At 36.1% G+C, this 22284-nt stretch overlaps 2 protein-coding genes and 1 long non-coding RNA gene across 3 annotated transcripts; 2 read left to right on the top strand and 1 right to left on the bottom strand.

Moving 5' to 3' along the window:
• Window positions 1–8894: 8894 nt before the first annotated feature.
• On the bottom strand, window positions 8895–10067 carry LOC145108617 (uncharacterized). Its single transcript, XR_013708416.1, has 2 exons — window positions 9779–10067; window positions 8895–9667 (listed from the first exon to the last, which is right to left on the bottom strand). It is a non-coding gene; the product is annotated as an uncharacterized LOC145108617 (long non-coding RNA).
• Window positions 10068–10506: 439 nt separating this feature from the next.
• Window positions 10507–11674, top strand: LOC145108609 (2,3-bisphosphoglycerate-dependent phosphoglycerate mutase). The gene is made up of 3 exons (XM_079045648.1): window positions 10507–10676; window positions 10763–10815; window positions 11457–11674. The coding sequence occupies exons 1-3, from the start codon at window positions 10586–10588 to the stop codon at window positions 11571–11573; spliced, it is 261 nt and encodes an 86-aa protein (XP_078901774.1). The 5' UTR covers window positions 10507–10585; the 3' UTR covers window positions 11574–11674.
• Window positions 11675–16702: 5028 nt separating this feature from the next.
• On the top strand, window positions 16703–19896 carry LOC145164750 (Plasma-membrane choline transporter family protein). The gene is made up of 5 exons (XM_079083442.1): window positions 16703–16835; window positions 16930–17307; window positions 17444–18352; window positions 19164–19397; window positions 19513–19896. The coding sequence occupies exons 1-5, from the start codon at window positions 16818–16820 to the stop codon at window positions 19687–19689; spliced, it is 1716 nt and encodes a 571-aa protein (XP_078939568.1). The 5' UTR covers window positions 16703–16817; the 3' UTR covers window positions 19690–19896.
• Window positions 19897–22284: the final 2388 nt, after the last annotated feature.

Here is a 22284-nt window from a genome sequence, read left to right as displayed (position 1 = left end):
TTTTGGGTTATAGCCTTCGAATTGGGTCATGAGTGCAACCGTTTTCCTATTCTCAGGTCGTGTGTGACCATGTATTCAAAGGGTTTTGCTTTGGTAGCAACTTGTTCTGTAAAGGGAATCGTGTGTGATTAGATTACGACATTGTTGCGCTCGGTTAGCATCGTGAGGGACGTTGATTAGGTCCTTATAAGGCAATGGAATGAGGTGGGTATCTTTAGACCCGAAGTGTTGGGAGAATGATGTAATGTCGACAAGGTTGGTGTGATACCAAGAACATTCCAGACATGGGCTGAGGGCCGGGGAGAGCATTCCAGACTCATGTTGTGGGCTCGGAGGCAATCCAGACCTATGATGAGGACCTTGTAGGGGTATTCCAGTCATATTTTGTGGGCCTAGTGATCACGAATGTTCATTTCTTCTGTTGGTGGTACTTTCGATGTTGACGCGTTGATCGAAGTCGGGAGACTCACAAATTAGATGGTTTGGATAAAGGAAACAATAAAGGTTGTAGGGAGTATTAGTCAGGTATCAGAAAGTCTCTGTGGGATGTATGCATTATAATTCCGATTGTTCGCAAGCTGTTGTTAGGGTTTCTATTTTCAAGTTGGGAATTGGTTATGAGGTCGCAAGTCATAAAGTTCTTTATGAATGTCCTGAGTGGTTGTCCAAGTGGGGGTACACTTAAGCCGATAAGGGGTTGGATATAACGTGGAAATTTTTGGTTTGATCATCTTTGCTCGTCGAAGCAGTGGTTGGTAATGACATAGCAGAGAGTCAAGGGTTATTAAGGTTTTGGTACATCATATGGTTTGGTTTTGGGTGAAGTTCGTGATCGGTATGTTTTGAGGATCATTTATGAATGTTTTCTGGTAGTGTCTCCAGTCATGGACTGGGGGTATATTCATAATTGGATGCTCATTAGTTTTAGGTAAGGGTCTAAAAGAAGATATTATGAGTGGCCGTTTTCGAGAGGGATTTTGGTGGAGACTCACGTTGGGAATCACGAGTGTATCCGTGCAAGGTCTGTATTCAGAGAGATGTGGGTTAAGAAATTTGTATGTCAAAGGCATCAGCTGGAGGGTTCAGGATTTAGCTTATGTGTCTGTGCTCTGGGATGGTTCTACATGTGTGAAGGTCGGGCAAGTGATGAGGCTTCAGGATTATAGCAGCAACGTATCGGTCCGACAATTAAGGAAATATATATCTTGTATCTCATTGTGTTCATGGAATTGTTATCATCAGGAGTTGAATAGATAGTTTGATGGATAAGTGTCATGGATTTAGCATTGGTTCAGTATGGGCAGTCTGTTAGGAAGTCAGCCAATTCAAGACTTCAGGTTTCTGATAAAGTAGGTTGGGTTTCTGCGTGGGATTGTGGAGTCGTCTTCTTCGGGTGGGAAGTTCTGCTGGGTTCGGTAGCCTTAGGAAGGTAATTGTATGTTCAAGGTTGTGGTTGCGTCCCTCAAGCTGTCAGGCATGCCGGGGATGATAAGGAATGATTTTGAGGATGAAATAGAATTTAAGTGGGGGAGAGTTGTAACACCCGTTTTCGAATCGTTTCATTATTCGGGGTTGCGGCCCCGATCATCAGTTATCATAAGGCTTGGGATCTTGGGGAAGAAAGGATTTGGCCCTTTTGGGTGAGGGCGTTAAAGTCTAAGTGATACGAGTGTTCGATGGTGTCTCGGAGCCCAAGGGCATAATCGTAATTTGTTAACTCAGTCCTTTATGAATTTTGGGTTTGGTTCGGGGAGTTTTAAAGCTATGATGGGTTTCTAGAAGTGTAGGGCTTATCGTCAGCTTTCTGTTGATATAAAGTTCGTCGGAAACAGACTTAGATCAAGGAAGTTATGGCCTTCAGAGTGTTTAGGGTTTAAGAGGGAACCCTAGTACGCGGGGCGTACCAAGGGAGTACGCGGGGCGTATTGCTGCAAAGGTCAGTACGCTTGGCGTACTGCGAAGGGTGGTGCGGGAGTGCGAGGCCTCGTATGCTGGGCGTACGAGAGTGAGTAAGAAAAACCCTAATTTTTGTGTTGTACCCTATATAAGCTTTATGATAGCCTATTTTGATCATTTCTAAGCCAACCTCCATGCTCTAAAAACCCTAATTCGACCCCTAGCCCATGTGTGGTGATCTTGAAGCTCTTGTGAGGTTTTGTGGAGGGTTTTATGGATCTAGAAGAAGAAGGAGAAGCTTGAAGACTTGTTCTTTGAAGGAAAGCTTTGAGATCCAGCATTAACATCTCCTTTTGGTGGCTTGGGAGGTATAAAGTCCAAATCTTGATTTTTCATTTCATGGATCTTCTTTTTAGTTCATTTTTGGTCATTTTGACCCTTTTGGTTGATGATTGGGAGTTAAAGTTGTTTTGAAGCTTGTAAATTATAGATTTGGATATATGATGGGTTCCTTAGGCATAAAGGTGCAAACTTTATGGTGGTTTTGGTTTCATGCATGTATTAAGTCAAGTATTAAGCTCCTTTGAGCTCTAGAGTCCCATTTAGCCACACATACATAAACATTTGGCAACTTTATGTGATTAAACACCGTGAGGAAGTTAGATATGAGTTTGGATCCAAGTCTTAATGGATTAAGTAATAATTTGGAAAGATGGCCATGGCTGGTGAGTACGCTGGGCGTACAAGTATGTACGTTGCGCATACAAGCCTTCCATGTTGTATGTTGAGCGTACAGGTTGAGTACACCCCACGTACTCGGCAGACTTGGGCTCTTTCGTTGTGGACTCGGTTATGGGCTTGGTTGTGTTGGGCCATATTGGGCCATCTGAATTTTTATGGTTGGGCTGTTGTGACTTGTTGGACCTTCTTGGGTGGAGGCCCACAAAAGGAATTGAACCTAATTTGGAAAATTGGGCCATATTTGGGCCTTAGATGCTTAATTTAGATTTTAGGCTTTTGGTCATCTGGTTGGGCCAAGCTTGAGTAAGGGTAAAAATGTCTTTTACCCTAATTTGGACTCATAGTGTGAGTCATGGAATAAATGTTGATGGGTTTTCATTGTGGTATTTGATAGATCGTGGATTTTAGCATATCTGCAGTCAGATTTTATTTGTGGGATCAGCTGTTGATGGGATGTTGTCTTGATATTGACAGTTCGGGAATTTGTCAGCCAGTAGCCTGGGATCGTCTGTATGATTCGGCAGTGCGAGGTGAGTTTTCCTCACTGTACTTATGGGTTGAAGGCACAAAGGCCAACCCATTGGTTTGATTCCTGCTATTCGTTGATATGTCGAGTATGGAATAGATCTGCATGATTATATGCTAGTTGCTCGTATGCTAGACTGGTAGATCAGTATGATTACCTACGATTTTGTCTGCATGTTATTCTGTATATGTTTGTTATCTGTCGGCATTTTGTGTTGGGTTGAGGTTGTGCTGCTTTGTGCTGTAGCCAACAAAACCTAGAGCATTCCAGATATGAGTTGAGGGTCGGGTAGGGCATGCTAGACTCATACTGAGGGCTCAGGCGCATTCTAGATACGAGCTGAGGACCCGGTGGTATGTCAGACTCGTACTGAGGACTTGAGGGTATTGGAGCAATCTAGATATGAGCTGAGGATCGAGTAAGGCATGCTAGACTCATACTGAGGGCTGAGTAGCATTCCAGATACGAGCCGATGACCGGCTAGTGTGCCAGACTCATACTAAGGGTTGAACATTGGTATCTCAGTCCGATGACTGTTCGGGTTGGGGAGCAAGCCATATATAAGTTGTGGTTCTGAGGGCAAGCCAGAATTATGCTGTGGGCTCAAGAGCAGGCCATATGTGAGCTGTGGGCCTGATAGGCTAGCCAGACTCATACTGTCGGCTCATGGGTAATCCAGTGTTTTTGTTGTAAACCTAATACATGTTGTTATTGTATATATGCTATTTGTTTGTGTGTTGGTACTTTGGGGGGGAACTCACTAGGCTTTGTGCTTAAATTTTTGTTTATGGTTTCAGGTTCTTCAGATGATTCGTGGCAAGGCGAAGGTGTGGCCGTACACATTGTAACATCCCAAAATTCAAGACCAAAAATTTCATTTTAATTAAGTTAATATATAAAACCATCAGTATAAAAACATTCATAATAATAACTCATGTCAAAACCAAAGTGTCAATAATAAAAAACTATTATCATAAAACCATATCAGAGTGTAATCCCAAAGATCTCATGTGCGGAAAACATAGTGTGATGCACTGCGATCGAGCCGGCTCCTTTTCTTTGAAAACGAGTACCTGAAACCAAAACTGTAAACCGTAAGCACAAAGCTTAGTGAGTTCCCCCATCATACCAGATACCATACAAATCACATACTGTCAGGCATACCGGGGTGCCCGACCTGCCCCATGTCAGGCATATCTGGGTGCCCGACCTACCCTGCTGAGCATACCGGGGTGCTCAACCTACCCCTGTCAGGCATATCCGGGTGCCCAACCTACCCCTTCGGTCCTGTCGACCGGTAACTGAGGACTATTTCACCCCATACTACTACCACATAATAACATATCATATATATCATAATCTGTCTAACATAGCTGGGTACTAAACTACCCCCTTCAGCCCTATCGACCGATAGTCGGGGACTATTCCCCCTACTACCACTATCACATAACATACTATCATGCTAGCACATAAAACACATCAGATAGAGACAAACCCAAGTAATTATCACAAAGACAACTACTCGACAAACAATCCCTACTAGTAGGCCGACATTGTGGCCGTAGACCCACTTCTACTGGAAGGTAACTCACCTCACACTGTTGAAGTCCCATAGACGAAACCCTGGTTGCTGGATGACAGCTTCCCGAACTGTCAATATCAAAACAACACCCAATTAATAATTGGGTTCCAACACAAAAATCATAAGTCCATGCTTGGGGTAAAAGACTGCTTAACCCCTATCTTAGCTTGATTCAACTCAAGGCCCAATCCAAAGGCCCAAAAGTTAAATAATGAATCAAAGCCCATCATATGGCCCAATTTTCCAAATTGGGCCCAAACCTTTACATGGTCTTAATCAAAGGCCCACCCATTTAGTCCGGTCCAACCATTTGGCAGTTTTAATGGCCCAATGTCTCATAATCATAAAGGCCCAAATTATGGCTCATCTACGGCCCAATTTTCCAAATTGGGCCCAAACCCTCATATGGGCCTTACCCTAAAGCCCATCAACATATTCTAGTCCACATGATTATTCTTGGATGACCCATTATTGGCCCAAACACCAAAGCCCAAAAGAAAGGCCCAACACAAAGCCCAAGTGAAATTAGGGTTTTCACATGAAATGACGATTAGGGTTAAGTGTTTCTCACTTAACCCATTAAGGACTTAATCCATTAAGTCCATCACTTTTCTAAATAAATCATATGGTGTGATTGGGTGTAATTTACAATTCCATTCCAATGGCCTAAATGTGGGTCCCGATAAGTCCAAGGCCCATATATCCAAAAATTAGGGTTTTCTAAATCCTAAGTAGGGTTTCCAACCCAATCATAACCCAATAGGCCCAAAAGTCAAGTCCTTAGATCCATTAGGGTGCATTAGGCCCATTAGGGTTTCACTAGGCCTATTAGTCACATGTTTGGGCTTTTTGGTCAATTAGGGCATCATTGGGCCCATTAGGGTTTCATTGGGCCCACTAGGGTTTCATTGGGCCCATTCTGTCCAAGCATCCCAAAAGTAATCCAAACAAAAACTAAGCACACCGCCACCTGACACGGCGACCGGTGGCGGCAGCCACCACCCTACGGTGGTGGTTTGAGTTTCTTTTCATTATTCTTCTTTCTAGTTACATTTTACAACCCAAAAACCCAACTAACTCTCACACACACACTAATACAAACACACACATACATCCACCCTAGTTTTACAACCCAAAAACCCAACTAACTCACACACACACACTCTAATACAAACACACACACACAACCACCCTAGTGGTGGCCGACGATCGCACGTGGTGGCAGCCACCACCTCACGGTGGTGGTGATGCCTTTTCCGACCAAATTAACACCCACACACCTCTACTTTGAATTAAACACACACATACATGCTTCTGATTTGCGAGATGCACCCCAACCACCCACCCGGTGGCTCACGGCGGCGACAACAACAGTTTTGGGACGACAGCCACCACCTCACGGTGGTGGCAGTGATTTCTTTTGGTTCTCAGTCAAGCAGCCACACACACCACACGATCTTGAAGCAAAATCACATACCCACACAAACTCACAGCCACCTCCCACGGTGGCTGGTGGTGCCAAGATACGACAGCGACGTCGGAAAGTAGAAGGAATGGCGGCAGGCGGCGGGATTTACGATGACAGCCACCACCTCATGGTGGTGGCGGTGGTTTCTTTTCGTCTTCTGCCCGACAACATATCAATACACTCACGTACGACATATGTTAGACGACGGGGCACGAGCGGCGGCAACAGCAACGCCTACCGTCGGCGTCGTCGGCGGCAACAATGTAACAGAAGAAGAGAAGCGGCGGAGGAAGTGGAGGTGGCGTTCTTGCCAACGAAAGGTAGCAGCGGCAGTGTCTCACGAGTACAACGTCCTTGCGACGTTCGTCATCGTCGTCGGCAGACTCACCGACGGTTTTTCCGACTCCAACAATGGTGGCGACGATCGGAGGTGAAGGGGGCATAAGGTGGTGATGACGGCTGAATCTTCTTAGGGTTAGGGTTTCAGCATGTATTAGGTTTATATATCCCGCACCATTCAAACTTCCTCCCATGTTTACACAAACAGTCCCTCTTTCTCCCTTTTCTTTCAAAACAGATCCAAAATTTACCTTTTTAACCCCTGATTCCATAAATCTTTACAATATAAATCCAGAATTTGCATTTTATCCCTTGCTTCCATAATTCCTTTCATATTGAGTCCTAACTGTTACCAAGCAGCCCCTGTCTTCAATATTACTTACAAATTAAGTCCGGATTTTACACTTTAACTTCCACCTTCTAAAATTATGACAATTAGCTCATCGAGACCAACACCTTACTATATATAATTATTGATTTTAGGGCTACTATACATTCATTAATTTATTTAAAAAAAATGGGGTGTTACACACATCCTTGGTTTTACGACGGATTGGATCTTGGGAGACTCTGATTTTAAATCATGTTTTGGAGACAATGTTTTTGTAAACACTTTTATCAGTAAATGAGTTGTTTTGAAAAGTCTAAATTTGTTGAAATTTTGGAATGTTAGAGAAGCCAACATTATGACTTTAATTCAGAAGTACATATTCTTAGAATTTTTGGCAAGTAAATGTAGTCATGCACTCATGCTCTTTCAAAGTGATTGTTGCGATTTGTAGAAAGATATAAGTCTCCATTTATTCTCACAAAAGAAATTAAATATCCTCTTAATTTTTGTTCCTACAAATCCTCTTACAGAATTAAATGGTAACATGTGTAACATTAATGCTTATTTAATGATATTTTATTACACTAATATGACAAATGTAATCATTTAAAAATGACAAATGTAATCATTTAAAAAGTAGGAGTATATTTAATTTATCTTCTCACAATGTTATTCAATTTTAGAATGTTTTTCATACTATTTTATTAATTGATAAATTTTTATCAAGTCTTTTTATCATGCATTTTCTAAAAATCGAAAGCGTCAACAAATTGTCTGCTTCAAAAACAGAGGGAGAATATACTAAAAAATAAAAAACTTGATGATTCAACAACAATCACATAGTGGAAATTATTGTTGGAAAATATTTTTATGACTTGTCATCGAATCTTGTGATATGCTTAAAATATTTAATTTTATATATCCTTATTTCAACAACTATCACATAGGAAAAAGTATTGGAAATTTTTTTGTATGTAATCAATCATCACTAAAATAGGATGAAATGTTTTTAAGCAATCTAAAAAAATATTAGCAGACATTTGGGGTTATGAGAAAGCATAATAGATACAGAAAATGAAAAATACACGAAGTTTTGAGAAATTATGCGAGAAACAAAAATATGTGAAAGACCATAAATATGAGATGTTTGAAAAAATGCGTTGAGTTCATTATCATGTTCAAAAAAATAGTCATAAAAGACCAAACTTGTCAAGCATTTGCGAGAAGAAAATCCATCCAACACCTTTTTTATATCTATATCACAAATCCCATGAAACCTTACATCATCAAGAGACCTTCATGATTTATATATCTTCTCAAATGAATGGGCTTATTTTATATTTTTCATGTAACTTGTGTACTCCAAAATCGTTAGAATTTTCATCTTACAAGATCAAAGCAATAGAAACTTTGAAATAATAGAATGTTTGTTCTCATGTTCTTTATTTATGAGTTTATGATTGCTTCTAGGAGATGTTCTACTCCCCCAAGACTTCATGTCTCTCTTGTTCTTCAAGATTCATTTTTATTGTTTTGTCTTTCTAATTTCTCATTCATGATTTTCTTTTAGTTATCTTTACTCCCCCTCATTCCAAAGACCATTGATTCTTTAAAGAACAAGGAAAATTGGTCCGAATAGGTACCCTCATTTATCTCTAAGATATAAAAGTAGCACGTGACTTGATTAACTATAATTTTTGTATTAATTTTAGCATGTATTTGATGGGTAAATGTCACTGTAACCCAATCAACTATTAAGTTTTGTTTTAAAAGCTCCCTCGTCTTTTTTTTTTGTTCTCTAGGGGTATAATCTTGACTTTTATGGTTTTAAAATGTCCCTTTTAAGAAAATGAAGGGTTTTTGTTCTCTAGGGGTATAATCTTGACTTTTACGGTTTTAAAATGTCCCTTTTAAGAAAATGAAAGGGTCACCCGGTGAGCCCCTTCCTAATCAGTAATATAAACCGCCACGTCATTTAATGAAACTTGCCATCTCATAAACCTTTCTCTCATTCTTCTCTATATGTCTTCATGTTTAGATTCAAGTTCACGAACACAACGTAAAAAACCTTCCGATTACAGACTTCAACTAGCTTCCTTAGTTTAAAAAAAAAAAACGAACCTTACATTACTACTTAAACTACTGTAAGTAAACTCAGCAACAAATTCTTAAATTCCCTGGGCATATATTTACTGCTCTCTTCACCTTCATCTGCCATGAGAGATCACCTTTATCTAACATCGTTCTCACCACTTTTTCTTCCACTTTTCTTCAAAAACAAACTAAAATCACGCAATTCTCCATGCCCCGGACAAAAAATGAATTCAAAATGAGGTTAATCATCATAATTTTCAGAAAACAAGTTGTAAATAATGTGGATTTTCTTTTCGATCTTACCTTAATAGAATTAGCAAGCTTGTACTCATGCATGATCCAATTGGTTTTAGACCCGTTTGGGGCTTTGCCTCGGTAGAAGACCAGAGTTTTCTTCAAATGGTTATGTGTTGTGCTAAATTGGTTGAAAATCGAGGCAATATGTATCCTGTGTGTAGGGCCCAAAGAAATTGGAAATCGAGATATAGGGGTTCCGGTGGTCTCTTCCCCTTCGAGTCATGAACAGAGCTATTTGTTGTTGTTGTGCATGTCTCTCACCCCGTCCCTTCAATCGCTGGCTTCCAAGCAAGATGGCTTCCAACCTTCAAGCGATTTGGAAACCGTTTGTCATCTTCAACCTCCAACACCGCCACCAATCACCATCGTCTTCCACCACAATCGTCCACATACCTGAAACACAATTCTAGGTTTGAGAAAAACGATTTCACGTGGCTTCCAAGCAAGATTATTAACGAACAAAAACAAAAATACGTGAAATCGCAATGAAGAAGATAGTCGAACCTATTGCAGACTCAGGCCCTCCGAACTCCGATCGCAGACCGACCATCAGTTTCTTCAGCCTTTGCGTAACATCCTTGTTGGGTTGTTGTGATGCTTCACCGAGTTGTACATCCATGTAAATCAGAATGAAGAATAGATTCAAACCTAGGATACCAAGTAAAGAGAGAAACCTAATCAGAATAAGGCGAAATCTCTAAGGCGAAGGTCGATGAGAGCGAATCGGGAAGGTGGGTGTCTTGCTTGAACATGAACATAACGTCTTATGTGGTGGGTGAGGATGTGACTTGTGAGTGACGTGTATTATAGTTTAATTTTCTTTTTATTGAAAAATGCTAAATCATTAAGTAGACCGACAATTGCAAGTCAAGTTCCCTAAAAATTGAGTTTATGCCTCTAAACTGCAAAAAAATAACATTAAAGATCTTTTAAAACAAAACCCGATAGTTGATTGGATTACAATGACATTTACCCGTATTTGATTTTAGTTTTAGTATTTCACTATTTTGAGTATTGTTAAAGCCACATTGAAATTCTTACGGCGATATTTGTAGATGTAGAAAAATAACAAAACATTTCAATTGAAGTTTTGAACAAAACAAATTCAAAATCTATTTTCTTGATGGAAATTTTTAGTAGCTTAAAGTTAAAGGGGGTAAGTATGTAAGTAATATAAAGTATCGTGGCAAAAGTAGGAATACTAGAAAACTACGAAAAGGGAAACGCCATTTAACCCAACGCCGCTAACCTCCTTCAAGAGCTTCAGAACCCTAAAACGCACCAAAACCCTTCGTCTCGCATCTCAAAAAAATGACGCAGAAAGCAACCCTCTTCAAAGGCCAGCAGAAGAGAAAAACGATTCCTCCTAGTCGCCATGGAAAAGCTCCCAAAACTCGCAAAGGTTTAGATCCAAATATTTTCTTTGTGTTTCCCCTACATTTACAACTCAAAATTGTTTTCGTTTAATTTGACTTTCCGAATTTGCAGGAAAGCGAGTTGTGAAGCCTGCTACTGTCACAAAGGAGATGGATTCTGATCGTGTAAGTTTCTTATCCTTCTCTTCATTAGATTACATGTCGTTTGTATGTAGCGATTACTACTTCGTCCCCAAATTGGTTGATTTCCTATTTTTGGATATCGGGTCATCTGATATTGCAATTCAAAATTGATCAAGGAAAGTATAAGTTGTAACTACAAAATTCATTTTGTTAATTACGTGTTTAAACCAATCTAATTCCCCTTTTTTCAATGCTAACTTTACAGAAAATACCAAAAAACATCGATTCTGGATCTCTTTTTATGTCAATGATTAAACAAATATGAGCTTACTTGATAGTTGATAGCTTAAATACATGTTAAGAACAAATATGACCAAATAAACACGATTGGTCTAGATGGATATATTAACTAGCCATTTTATATGTTTAAGAATTCATAAGGAAAGAAAGAAAATACATTTGTAGTTGGAAGAATGCATTGCATGATGATTGATAAAAGTTAACAAACAAATTTGCTATTTTAAGCGTTCTTGCATTGCTTACTTTTGTTCATTCTTGCAAAGTACCAACTACAGTTGCCTGCCCTCAAGATCTTGTTGTGCAAAAGACATAAATACCCTTATCATTCTCATCATAAAAGTCGTAATTACCCTTATTAAAGTGTTATTTTGTTTTGTGAACAGGATCTGAGCAAGTTTATCAACTACTGCAATGAGGTGAAAGCAGCCACTGCTGCTAACAAAGAAGGTGGTCAATTGAGTATAGTCAAACATGACACCGAGGGTGCAAAAAAGAAGTAGTATGTAACAAAATTTTGTATTATGATTAATGAATTAAGTGATCTTATTAAAATTGTAACAATTGTTTTTTTTCGTTTTATAAAATTTACTAGTTTAAATCACTTATTTCACCCACCTCATATAACATAAATGGTTAAAACATCCGTCTTCATTGCATATGCAAGTTGCAAATAGTGAGCCAAAAACAAATAATATCATACTTTTTGGCTGTTGATTTTCCTTTATTGACCATTCTTGCATATGGTTAGGTGAACACATGAGGAAGCCTTGGACTTGTTTATATTAGGAAAGAGAAAACAACATTTACATGTAAAGATTTGATGTGAAATTGATGTTTAAAAGGACAAGTTGGGTAAGGGTCTTCTCAAACATTAACAACATTAAACATTAAACATCCATTAATTTGTTAAAGAAACCTATATTGAACATTTACAAACCTATTACTAGCTTAATAACATTTATGGTGCAAATCACAGATAGAACATTTACAAATCTATTACTAGATTAATAACATTTATGGTGCAAGTCAGAGATTGAACATTTACAAATAATTGCTATTAATTGATTTGACCATTAAGCCAAATTATAACTAGACAATTCTTTGTCTATGTCATTCAATTCTTCCATCGTTTTCATTCTCTCTAAATTAGACAAATTAAGCTCGTTCTTAAACACTGAGATCTTCACTTCATTATGTACACGTTAATAATCGGATTTCTTTGTTGTCTTTATCAATAAATACATATTGTATGTAGTTCCAATATATAGCCGGTGAAACATGAGCACAAGAACTAGCGGCCATAAACAAACTTCAAAACAAAATCGTATAAACAAGTTGAATTTAGTTCAACGTATGACATATAAAAAATCTAAACAAGAAAATTAATATGAAATATTATTACATCGTTTATCAAAGTGGAACTTGTTGATCTTTTACATCTTTGAAGTCTTGCCTAATTGTCACTAAATTGATTTTTTCGGCAAGTTCTCTTTCGAGGTACTAAATGACTAAGTCATTCAGAAAATCATCTTCCATTTTATTTGGTAACGCTGTTTTAATGATGTTGACTGTTGAAATGACCTCTCCATTGTAGCAATAGAAACTAAGAGTGTAAGCATGAAACCAACTTCTCAATAAATAAGATCAAATTTGGTTTCTCTTCTAGTCTTTATCAACAATTTACACAATTAGAAAATAGGTGCCAAGACTTCAATCTCATAATATTGAAGTTACATCTTAGGATGTTAGCCTAATGCTAACTTTTACCTTGATATTTCCTTTGAGGATGTTAGCCTAATGCTAACTTCTACCTTGATATTTCCTTTGAATTGTATTCACTTACAAACATGTACAATGATTCCATACAACTTGTTTAGTATTCAAATTCTTGTCCCACAATTGTGAATAATAACATTCTGTTATGGGCTAACCAATTATTGTTCTTGTCTTTACGACACTTGTAAGTAATATCATCCCATTCTTTCTTGAGATTCATACATTCTGTTAGAATTGTAATTTCAATACACGACACATGTTTTTAGTGTATGAGTTTGGAAAATTTGTGTTTCGTGTTGACATGAATTTCAGATTCGTGTTTCGTTTCTTACACGTGTTTGACAAGAATTTATCTATGTAAACATGAAAAAAATACATGTGACACACAATCCATATAAACACAGATGAAATGAAAATTTTCAAATTTCCCATTTATCAATTTAACCTTTTAACCAAATTGCTCATAAACCAATAAACCCAAGTCTCCACATATTTTTAACGTACTGATCATTCACCCAATCACACACTAATAAAACTTAAATGGTGGTAGAGGTTGCTTTTTAAAACAACTTACTGACTTTTTGAAAAATCAAAGAAAAAAGTGTTTAACAAACTCAATAACACTTTTTAGAATAACTTTTCCATTATTAGCGTCAAAAAACAGATTTTAAAAAATATGTAAAAATTGGCTTGTTGAATTTACTTTTGATTTTTTTTAACCAAAATAGCTTAAAAAGAAGATTTTAAGTCGATCACTTTTTAACTTATTGACTTATTGGCATTTTCACCATAAAAGCTAATCCAAACACTTTTTAAAAAAACTCATTTTATCACCACTATAATTCAATAACACTTATCTCTAAAAGCATTCTTAGAGTTCAAAAAGCAACCCCAAACACCCCCATAGTTTCTTCTCTTTTACTGTTGCACGACGTAAACACAATAGTCAATTCTTACATCTTCTATTATTCATCAATCGGTGCTTCTGTATTCTCATCGCATAGACGCAACAATTGGACCACTCAATCGTATTTATGTACTCTCATTGCATAAACACATAATCATATATTTTCCAAAATAGATACACAATTGGATATCTTCTAGCTTCATTTCAGAGTTTCTTCCATGCATCCACAATAGATTCTTTAGATTACATGGCATCAAACACTTTAGTATGATTAATAAGCTCCTTTTTCCCTTTTCACTATATGAATAGAGTTTTATTTTCACTATATGAGTCTGTATATATTAATGTCACTATTTTCTGATTGTGTTATATCAATATTATTTATTGTGTTTTTTATTGAAAAATTCATAGTATTTATGTTAGAATTCTGCTTTTTGAAAGACCCCAATGGTTATGTATGAGTTTTGCATAAAAATAATTACCCGATTATCTTTAAGAGATGTATAACCACTATTATCCACTGTTAGCATTCTTGTGTTTGGTTATCAACTGTTAGCATTCACGTAAACTAATTGCATATCATGTTTGTGTTTGATACCAATACATATTTTACATTTCATTTTGTGATTGTGTTTACAAATTCGTATCATATAAATTTGTGTCCGACTAGTATGCACGTCACGAGAACACATATTGCCAAATCTACATTCTACATTGTTTATTAAAGTTATTTAGATTACAATTCTCATATAAATCATAATTACCCTAACTTCACTATCACATTCAAACATCAATTCCTTGAAAGAATTGATGTATTATTGGATCCGTTGTGTATAGTATGCATGTGTAATGCTATGATATAATTGTAGGCTTAAGCAAACTAGTGGAGTCTTGCTTGTTTGTTTGTATGTGAGGTTTATATGCTTTGTATGGGATGATATCGAGATTGGTGCTATGCCGTAGGCCTACATGCTGAAGGAGGGAGGGGAGGGGTTGAGGTTCACGAAAGTGGTAGTGAGCCCATGTCAAGAAAGTGGTCATCATCGTTTGTCATGAAAGTGGTCGTGACTAGATCACTAAGCTTTGTGCTTAATCGTTTTGTGTCATTTTCTTTGGAGATATTTTCGTAGCTCAAATGAATTTTTTGGAGAGAATTAGTTATGATGTGCGAATATCAAAAGTAAAAATGATTAAACTCGACCCTTTATGGATTTTCGCATCCTATGATTGAAGTTTTCGCAACCCATATAAAGATTTTTGTATATGAGACATTGTTTTTTGCCAAAAAAAATACTAGTATTTTATTAAAAAAATGATTTTCACACATGGAAGATTTTATTGATACTATCTCCAAAAATCATAACTATTTTGGTCTAACCCCTAACTTTTTATTAAATCTTAAAAGATAATACCTAAGATTTGTTTTTGCTCTGAATTTTAGCAATAATTTTCTATGATTATTGACTTGTATTTTGGTAATTCAAAACAAAGTTTTTCTAAGAATGACATCATATCTTTATTGGGAAAATGATTTATATGGGTAACTATGTTTCAAAATCGTTCAAAAAATACCATTCAAGTTTGGTGTGTCCAAAAAACACCATCCAAGTAAAACATTTATACAAAAAACACCAACGAAGTACATTCTTTGTTCAAATTAGACCTTTGGTAACCGGCAATTACCGATAAAAAATAAGTAAAGGAAAAAAAAACAATAGGAAAATGACTCAAAGAGGTAACTATGTTTCAAAATCGTTCAAAAAACACCATCCAAGTAGTTACCTCTTTGGTCAGATTTGGGCTTTTTTTGAACATACCAAACTTGGATGGTGTTTTTTGAACGATTTTGAAACATAGTTACCTCTTTGAGTCATTTCCTATTGTTTTTTTTCCTTTACTTATTTTTTACCGGTAATTGCCGGTCACCAAAGGTCAAATTTGAACAAAGAATGTACTTCGTTGGTGTTTTTTATACAAATGCTTTACTTAGATGATATTTTTTGGACACACCAAACTTGAATGGTATTTTTTAAACGATTTTAAAACATAGTTACTCATATAAGTCATTTTCCCTATCTTTATTTGTCTACCTAATATAGGAGTTTTCTTTAAAAGCAAAAACTTTAACGGATAAGATGACATGTAATACTGAAAAGGATATTTTGCGGTGCAAAAAGCCAAAAACAGCACATCTATAATACTTTTGGTTTTGAAATAAAAGTGAAGAGGCAATAACTCATATGACCGCTAACAAAGTATTAGAGAATTTGTTTGTTTAAATAAAATACTTATGAATTAAACATAAAAATAAAATACTTATGGATTAAACATAAATATAACAGATTGTTCCTTTTCAAACAGCTCCTAATAATATCACGTGAGAAGAGCTTTTCCAAAACGTAACGACTTTCACTTATATCTCGAATTATTAGAGGATTAGAGTAATTTACAGAATTAGTCCTTTGATTATTTAAATACCTACATTTACACCTCTAGAATTACTTTTCTTTTACTGTATATCCTTAACTCATAAATTCTTAACAAAATGGTAATTCTTCGGTTAATATTAACATAATTCTATTAACCAGCTCCTATCTACAATAAATGACCAAATATAGGGGTAAATTTGTCCAAAAAATCGCTTCAAGTTCATCCTTATCATTTATTTTGATTGTTTCTTATCATATAAAAAAGATGATTACAAGAGAAAAAAAAAATACTCGAGCTAGACTTATATTAACTTTCTAATGATTTTCCTGTTAAAGTTTATGGAAACAGAGCCATAACCATTTTGTTAAAAACTTTCGGATTTTGGGTATGATATACAAGAAAATAATAGTTAGACTCAAATTATAAATTACTATATAGTATAGGGACAAATTTGTAATATTTTCTTCTTTCTCTTTTAGATGTGATGTAAAGCTTCTGTGAAAGTAACAGTGCCAAACCAATATCATAGCAGCCACTAGCCCACTACATAACCACAAACACATACAAACAAACTCTATATCTCCACCTCCTCCACCGTCACCACCGCCACCACCAACCGCCGGCGGCGCAGATGGGTGCCGTAGAACCTGTAAATTACATCTCACCCACTTCCTCGATTTCATTTTCTGCTTCTGAATCATTCTCTCACATCATCTCCCCTGTGTCTGCTTAATATTTTGCAGGTTTTAGAGAGAGAAAACAAAGATGCTGTCGATCAACAAACGGCAAAAGATGAAATCAGAAAAACCGACAAAGATTTGGAGAAAGGTGAAGTGGGTTTTGAAGAACACCAACATCCACCAAGAGATGTGCACATGTCAAGAATGCAAAGATTAAGTGCAACAAATCCATTAAGACTTGTTATCGATAATGCCACCAGAGTACCACCTACCCGCGGCCCCACCGCCGCTCACCACCATCCACCACCACCTCCACAGCCACAGCCACAACCACCACCTACCCAACCCCACCACCATCCCTCTCCTCCACCACCCACCGCTAACCCTCGTTCCATCCCCGTCCCCATCGCAACTCCTCAACACAGCACACCTACCCCTCAAGTAAGTCAAAATTCGATCTTTTCTTCATTCTTCAATTAATTTTCAGTTTCAGGTTCTGGGTTTTCTTTATTAGTTGAATTAAATTAATGGGTTGTTCTCTAACTTCAATTATTCTTCGTTGATTGTTGACGATCAGCCATCTTTGACTACTCTCAATTCGAGAAAATACACCAACAAGATATCTCTGTTCTTGTTCGCATTACATTTTTTGGTTGCAATTTGTCTCGTATTCTTCTTGGTTTACAAAGGGATTCAAGGTTTATTACAAGGAGGAAGCGCAGGAAGAAAAGAACGAAGAGTAATTCATTACTTTCTTCCACAAGTAGAAGCAGCTTCTCTTTTAAGCATCACATTAGCATTCGCATGGCAGAAAGCAGTAAGAGTTTGGCCTAATTTCATGGTGCATTTCATCCTCTGGAGTTCTTTCCTCATGACATTATCCGCCGGAATCCTCCTCATCTGCTTCCAACGGCCGAGTACCGACGGCGTCGGTGTCGTGTTCATCTTTTTTGCAATCGGAAACGGGTTGTACTCGTGTTGGGTAACTCAAAGAACAAAGTTTTGCAGTAAAGTTTTTCTTAAATCATTGGAACCCGTTTCGAAATTTCCAGATTTAAATCGACCCACTTACTGGATGCTTGGGATTGGGTTTATCTGGATGTCGATTTGGATTTTAGCGGTGATTGGGGCGTTGAATTTTTACTTTCCGCCATTGGTGATTATTTTGTTGGTGTTGAGTTTGCTTTGGACTGCGGAAGTGATGAGGAATGTTGCGAATTTGACTATTAGTAGAGTGATTGCTTTGTATTATTTAAGGGGAATGCAATCGAATACACAGTTTTGTTTTCAAAGAGCGATGTCCAAGAATCTTGGAAGTGCGTGTTTAGGGTCTTTATTTGTTCCCACCATTGAAGCTCTGAGGATTGTTGCTCGGGGTTTGAATTTGCTTGAGGGAGAAGATGAGTTCATGTTCTCTTGTGCACATTGTTGTCTGAAAGTTATGGAAGCAATTTTCAGATATGGCAATGGTTGGGCTTATGTTCAGGTAAATAAGTTTCTTAAATTTTCAATCTTTTATTTAATTCTTTAAAATTTGATTGTCAAATATTTATGGGTTTTTTTTTGTAGTGATTATGGTTTTTAAAGCTTTTCTTTATATTATAACAAAGTATTTGACTATTTGTATAAAACAAATCTACCCAAATTGAAATAGAAAGCAATTTGTATTGCTATAATTGTGTAGTTTTTTTTTTTTTTTTTTTCTAATACAATATCCTTACCAAAACAACAAAGTGAGAGTATAATTCTAGATTTTAAAGAAAATTATCTTGATAAAAAAAGAACCTTTAAGTGCAGTGTTCTAAGAGAAAATAAATACAGTATAATAAAATGTTATAAACAAGAAAATAAAACTATGATACTTTTTTTTTTTTGCATTTAGGTCAATTATTATTACTATTTTAAGACCATTTACTTTGTAAATAAATGACTTTAGTCATCCTTCATTACTTGTATTCAACGCCTTAAAAGTTGTACTTTTTCTTTTCTAGAAACATTGCAAACTCTATCAACGTCTTTATTTTAAATCATGCATCATAAATATTGATGACATTTTTGTTCAGAAAGAATTATTCACAAAAATGAATGAATGGAGTCATGACTCAAGAATATGTCACCACTTGTTGTTGAGGTGTCCTTTTACTAATAATTCTTATGCTATGCCCACAGGTGATTTGTCACTTTCACACCAAATAAATTAAAAAAATTCAATAATTCTCTTAAAAAAAAACTCTTTACTCTTATCCCCTATGCATATAACCTTATACAATTTTACAATTATTATAATTTCATTATAGATAGCGGCATACGGAAAAGGGTTTGTGAAAGCATCCCAAGACACTTGGGAACTTTTCGAGAAACGCGAAATGGAAACAATAGTTGATTCTGACATCACCACCGCGATTTGCTTCCTCACCGGAGTTTGTAGCGGTTCAATCTGTGTCATCGTGGTGGCGGCTTGGACTGCCTCCGTGCAAGGGACCTTCACCGCCACCATCTCCCTCCTTGCCTTCATCGTCGGTTATTTGATGGTCAGTATAATGTTGTAATAAGAAGAAATGGAAATATATAATATTGTGATAAACAAATCGATAAAAATATATTATTATTTCTTGCATTTAACATTTTGAATTATTGACTTTGCAGACGAGGATCGCAATGGCATTGCCTCATGCTTGTGTGAGTTGTTACTATGTATGTTACGCTGAGAATCCTGATAACAGACTGTTTGACAAAACAATACCAGATCGTCTAGCCTTAATTAGGGCTAACCGAGACGTGGTGGTCCTAACGCCTCGAGTTCCCGCACGATTTAGAAGATAAAATATGCTTTTGATCTATTTAGTCAAATAATTGTACATGATGTATTTAATTTTTCTGTAAGAAAACACAATCAATAAAGGTTAGAAATTTTTTCTAGGTTGTTTTGAGTGGAGGACCAATGAGGCCGACAATAGGAATGTGTGTACTTTTTTAGTTGACTTATTTATTTTTTGTAGATTCTCGGAAATACACGGGGTTGTTTGTACATATTGGAGAAGTTTAGGGGGTTAGTTGTATGTTAAGGAAGACTAAGGGGGTTATCTTAAACTATGTTAGAAATTAATATTTTATTTATAACGAAGTGGAATTAAACTGTTACAAGTAATAGAAAATAGACGCAACAGTTACAACATGTTTTTGACACGTCGTCTACGTGTAATGCGTTATGGTTGGTACTATAAAATATTACAATATGTAATAAAAAAATTATTTGTATCGAAATATTTATATAAAATGCTCAAATAAAGTGGGTTTAATCCACTTGCGGGTTTATTTTTGTTGGATTGGTGAGTCAACCATGCATGATATAAAGATATTAATATTTATTAGAACATGCATTCTATTTATTTAAATTAAAGTTCTGTTTGAGAGATTATATGAAAACCTAAAATAAAAAATAATATTCGGTAAAAGATATGTGATAAAATAATATTTGGTGAAAGATGTGATAAATGTAAATTAATATGAAAATGATGATTTAATATCATAAAAGAAAGAGTAAGTCAAATGGTTCACGTTGTTTAGTAGAATTGTAAGTTCGGTGTAATTTTTAAAATTGAAAAAAAGTAATTATCTATTCATTTTATTATATTTAGACAATTTAGTTATTTTTTTTTCTGAGCATAACAACGAATAAAGTTGTTAAAAGTGTTCAAATGTTATCATTTTGACCGACTATTTTAGGTTATAGTTGACTTGATGTATACATGACAAATTAAAACGAAATGATTTAGTAAGGTAATTGTCGATTTGTTTTGTTCACATTTAGATAAAAAAAAATTATACACGATTGGTCATCAAACTCACTTTTGATGATTAAGTAACTATGCAATATATTTGTAACATTTGATGTTACTTTTAAATTTACTTTTACTATATTCTTTATATATTTTTAGTTTGTTAAGAATAAATTCGATTTTGTTAAATCTTTCCTATAAAAGAGATAGCTACGATTTTTCTATGGAGCAAATAGTTACAAAATTTCTTACGGTAAAATAGTTATTAAATTTGCTACATAATTATATCTATGAAAGTTGCCATGGAAAAATGACTACAAAAATATAGTTACGAAATTTGGTATGGAAAAATGCCATCAAAAATTGCTACGGAAAATGCTATGAAATTTGCTATGGAAATATGGCCAATGAATAAAATTTAAAAATATTCTAATGATTAAAAGCATTTTTATTTAAAAGCGAAGTCTGAAAACTATAAAAAACCTCAAACAAAATAAAATATTGTTTAAAAGTAATATGATGGATAATCACAATCGATATCATGACACAAATCCATTCAATAAGTCTCTAAGACATTTCGAGTATACTTAGGCTATACAAAATTAATTGCAATAGTAACAAGTGACCTATTTGGAGTCACTAACAGTTGGAATGTTTGAACTGGGCCTCGCTTCTGGGCCATTGCTAGATGACCCAACTTGGGCCTTTCCTTTCCAGGTAGCTTTGGGAACATACTTCTTTTTCTTCCCTCTGCTTTGCCCAATAGCGAGAACAGGAACATTAGTGGAAGGGGTTGGATTCTTTCCCTTCATTCCCGACTCAACAGTCTATAGCAAGTTATGAAGTTGGGACAATGTGGTTTTTGTGTTGTTCAAATGATAAGCCAAATAGAACTGATCATAAAAACTTGGTAAGGAGTTCAAGACCATGTCAATGGCCAACTCCTCATCGAAATGCACATTGAGCCTCACAACGCGTTCCACGTATCTTTGCATTCTCTACACGTGATTGCACACATACTCTCCCTCTTTCATCGTGCAATCCATGAGAGATTTGACCACTTCATATTTCTCTTGACGAGCTCTCTTATGATACTTTTCCACAAGGTCATTATTTATCTCAGATGGCCAATAGTCCTTATAAAACCTCTGCATTACAAGGGCCATAGTAACGACCATGATACAAGCAACTTTTGTTGCATCGTCATAGTGTTTCTTGTAGGAGGCTAGTTGTTCTGGAGTAGCAGTGGCTTCATCGATTTCATCATGTTTTTCTTCAAGGACATACTCTTTGCCCTCAAATCGAAGAGCCATCTTAATATTACGCATCCAGTCATTATAGTTGGTGCCATCAAATGTCACCTTGGACACGATTGAGAGTAGGGAGAAACCTGAGTGGTGGGTAGACGACGAAGGAGAATAAACATCACTAGGAATAAACATCTATAGATAAAAAGGTAGTTTTAGTTAGATGATAAAATAATCCCTAGTATTTAAGCATTAATAAATATTTGAGGCTAGGACCCAATTATGCAATTCACAATCTATAAGAGGGATGTCATAATTTAATTGTAAATTTTATAAAGGTAGGTAAAAGCAATTTACCAATTTCAATCAAAATGAAACTCCTAGATCTTTTA

Source organism: Lactuca virosa, chromosome 1, assembly GCF_052849685.1.
Source record: "Lactuca virosa cultivar CGN04683 chromosome 1, Lactuca_virosa_CGN04683_v6, whole genome shotgun sequence".
Classification (NCBI taxonomy): Eukaryota; Viridiplantae; Streptophyta; class Magnoliopsida; order Asterales; family Asteraceae; genus Lactuca; species Lactuca virosa.
Note: the sequence above shows the minus strand (reverse complement) of the source record. Positions and strands in the feature narration are given on the sequence as shown.

Bases quoted from the DNA above. Each gene is read 5' to 3' on its own strand.
- LOC145164750 (XM_079083442.1), top strand. The intron at 17,308-17,443 runs GTAAGTCAAAAT...GTTGACGATCAG, and splicing joins ACAGCACACCTACCCCTCAA to CCATCTTTGACTACTCTCAA. The intron at 19,398-19,512 runs GTCAGTATAATG...TTGACTTTGCAG, and splicing joins TCATCGTCGGTTATTTGATG to ACGAGGATCGCAATGGCATT.
- LOC145108609 (XM_079045648.1), top strand. From the start codon at position 10,586: ATGACGCAGAAAGCAACCCTCTTCAAAGGCCAGCAGAAGAGAAAAACG. The intron at 10,677-10,762 runs GTTTAGATCCAA...CCGAATTTGCAG, and splicing joins AGCTCCCAAAACTCGCAAAG to GAAAGCGAGTTGTGAAGCCT. The intron at 10,816-11,456 runs GTAAGTTTCTTA...TTTTGTGAACAG, and splicing joins AGGAGATGGATTCTGATCGT to GATCTGAGCAAGTTTATCAA.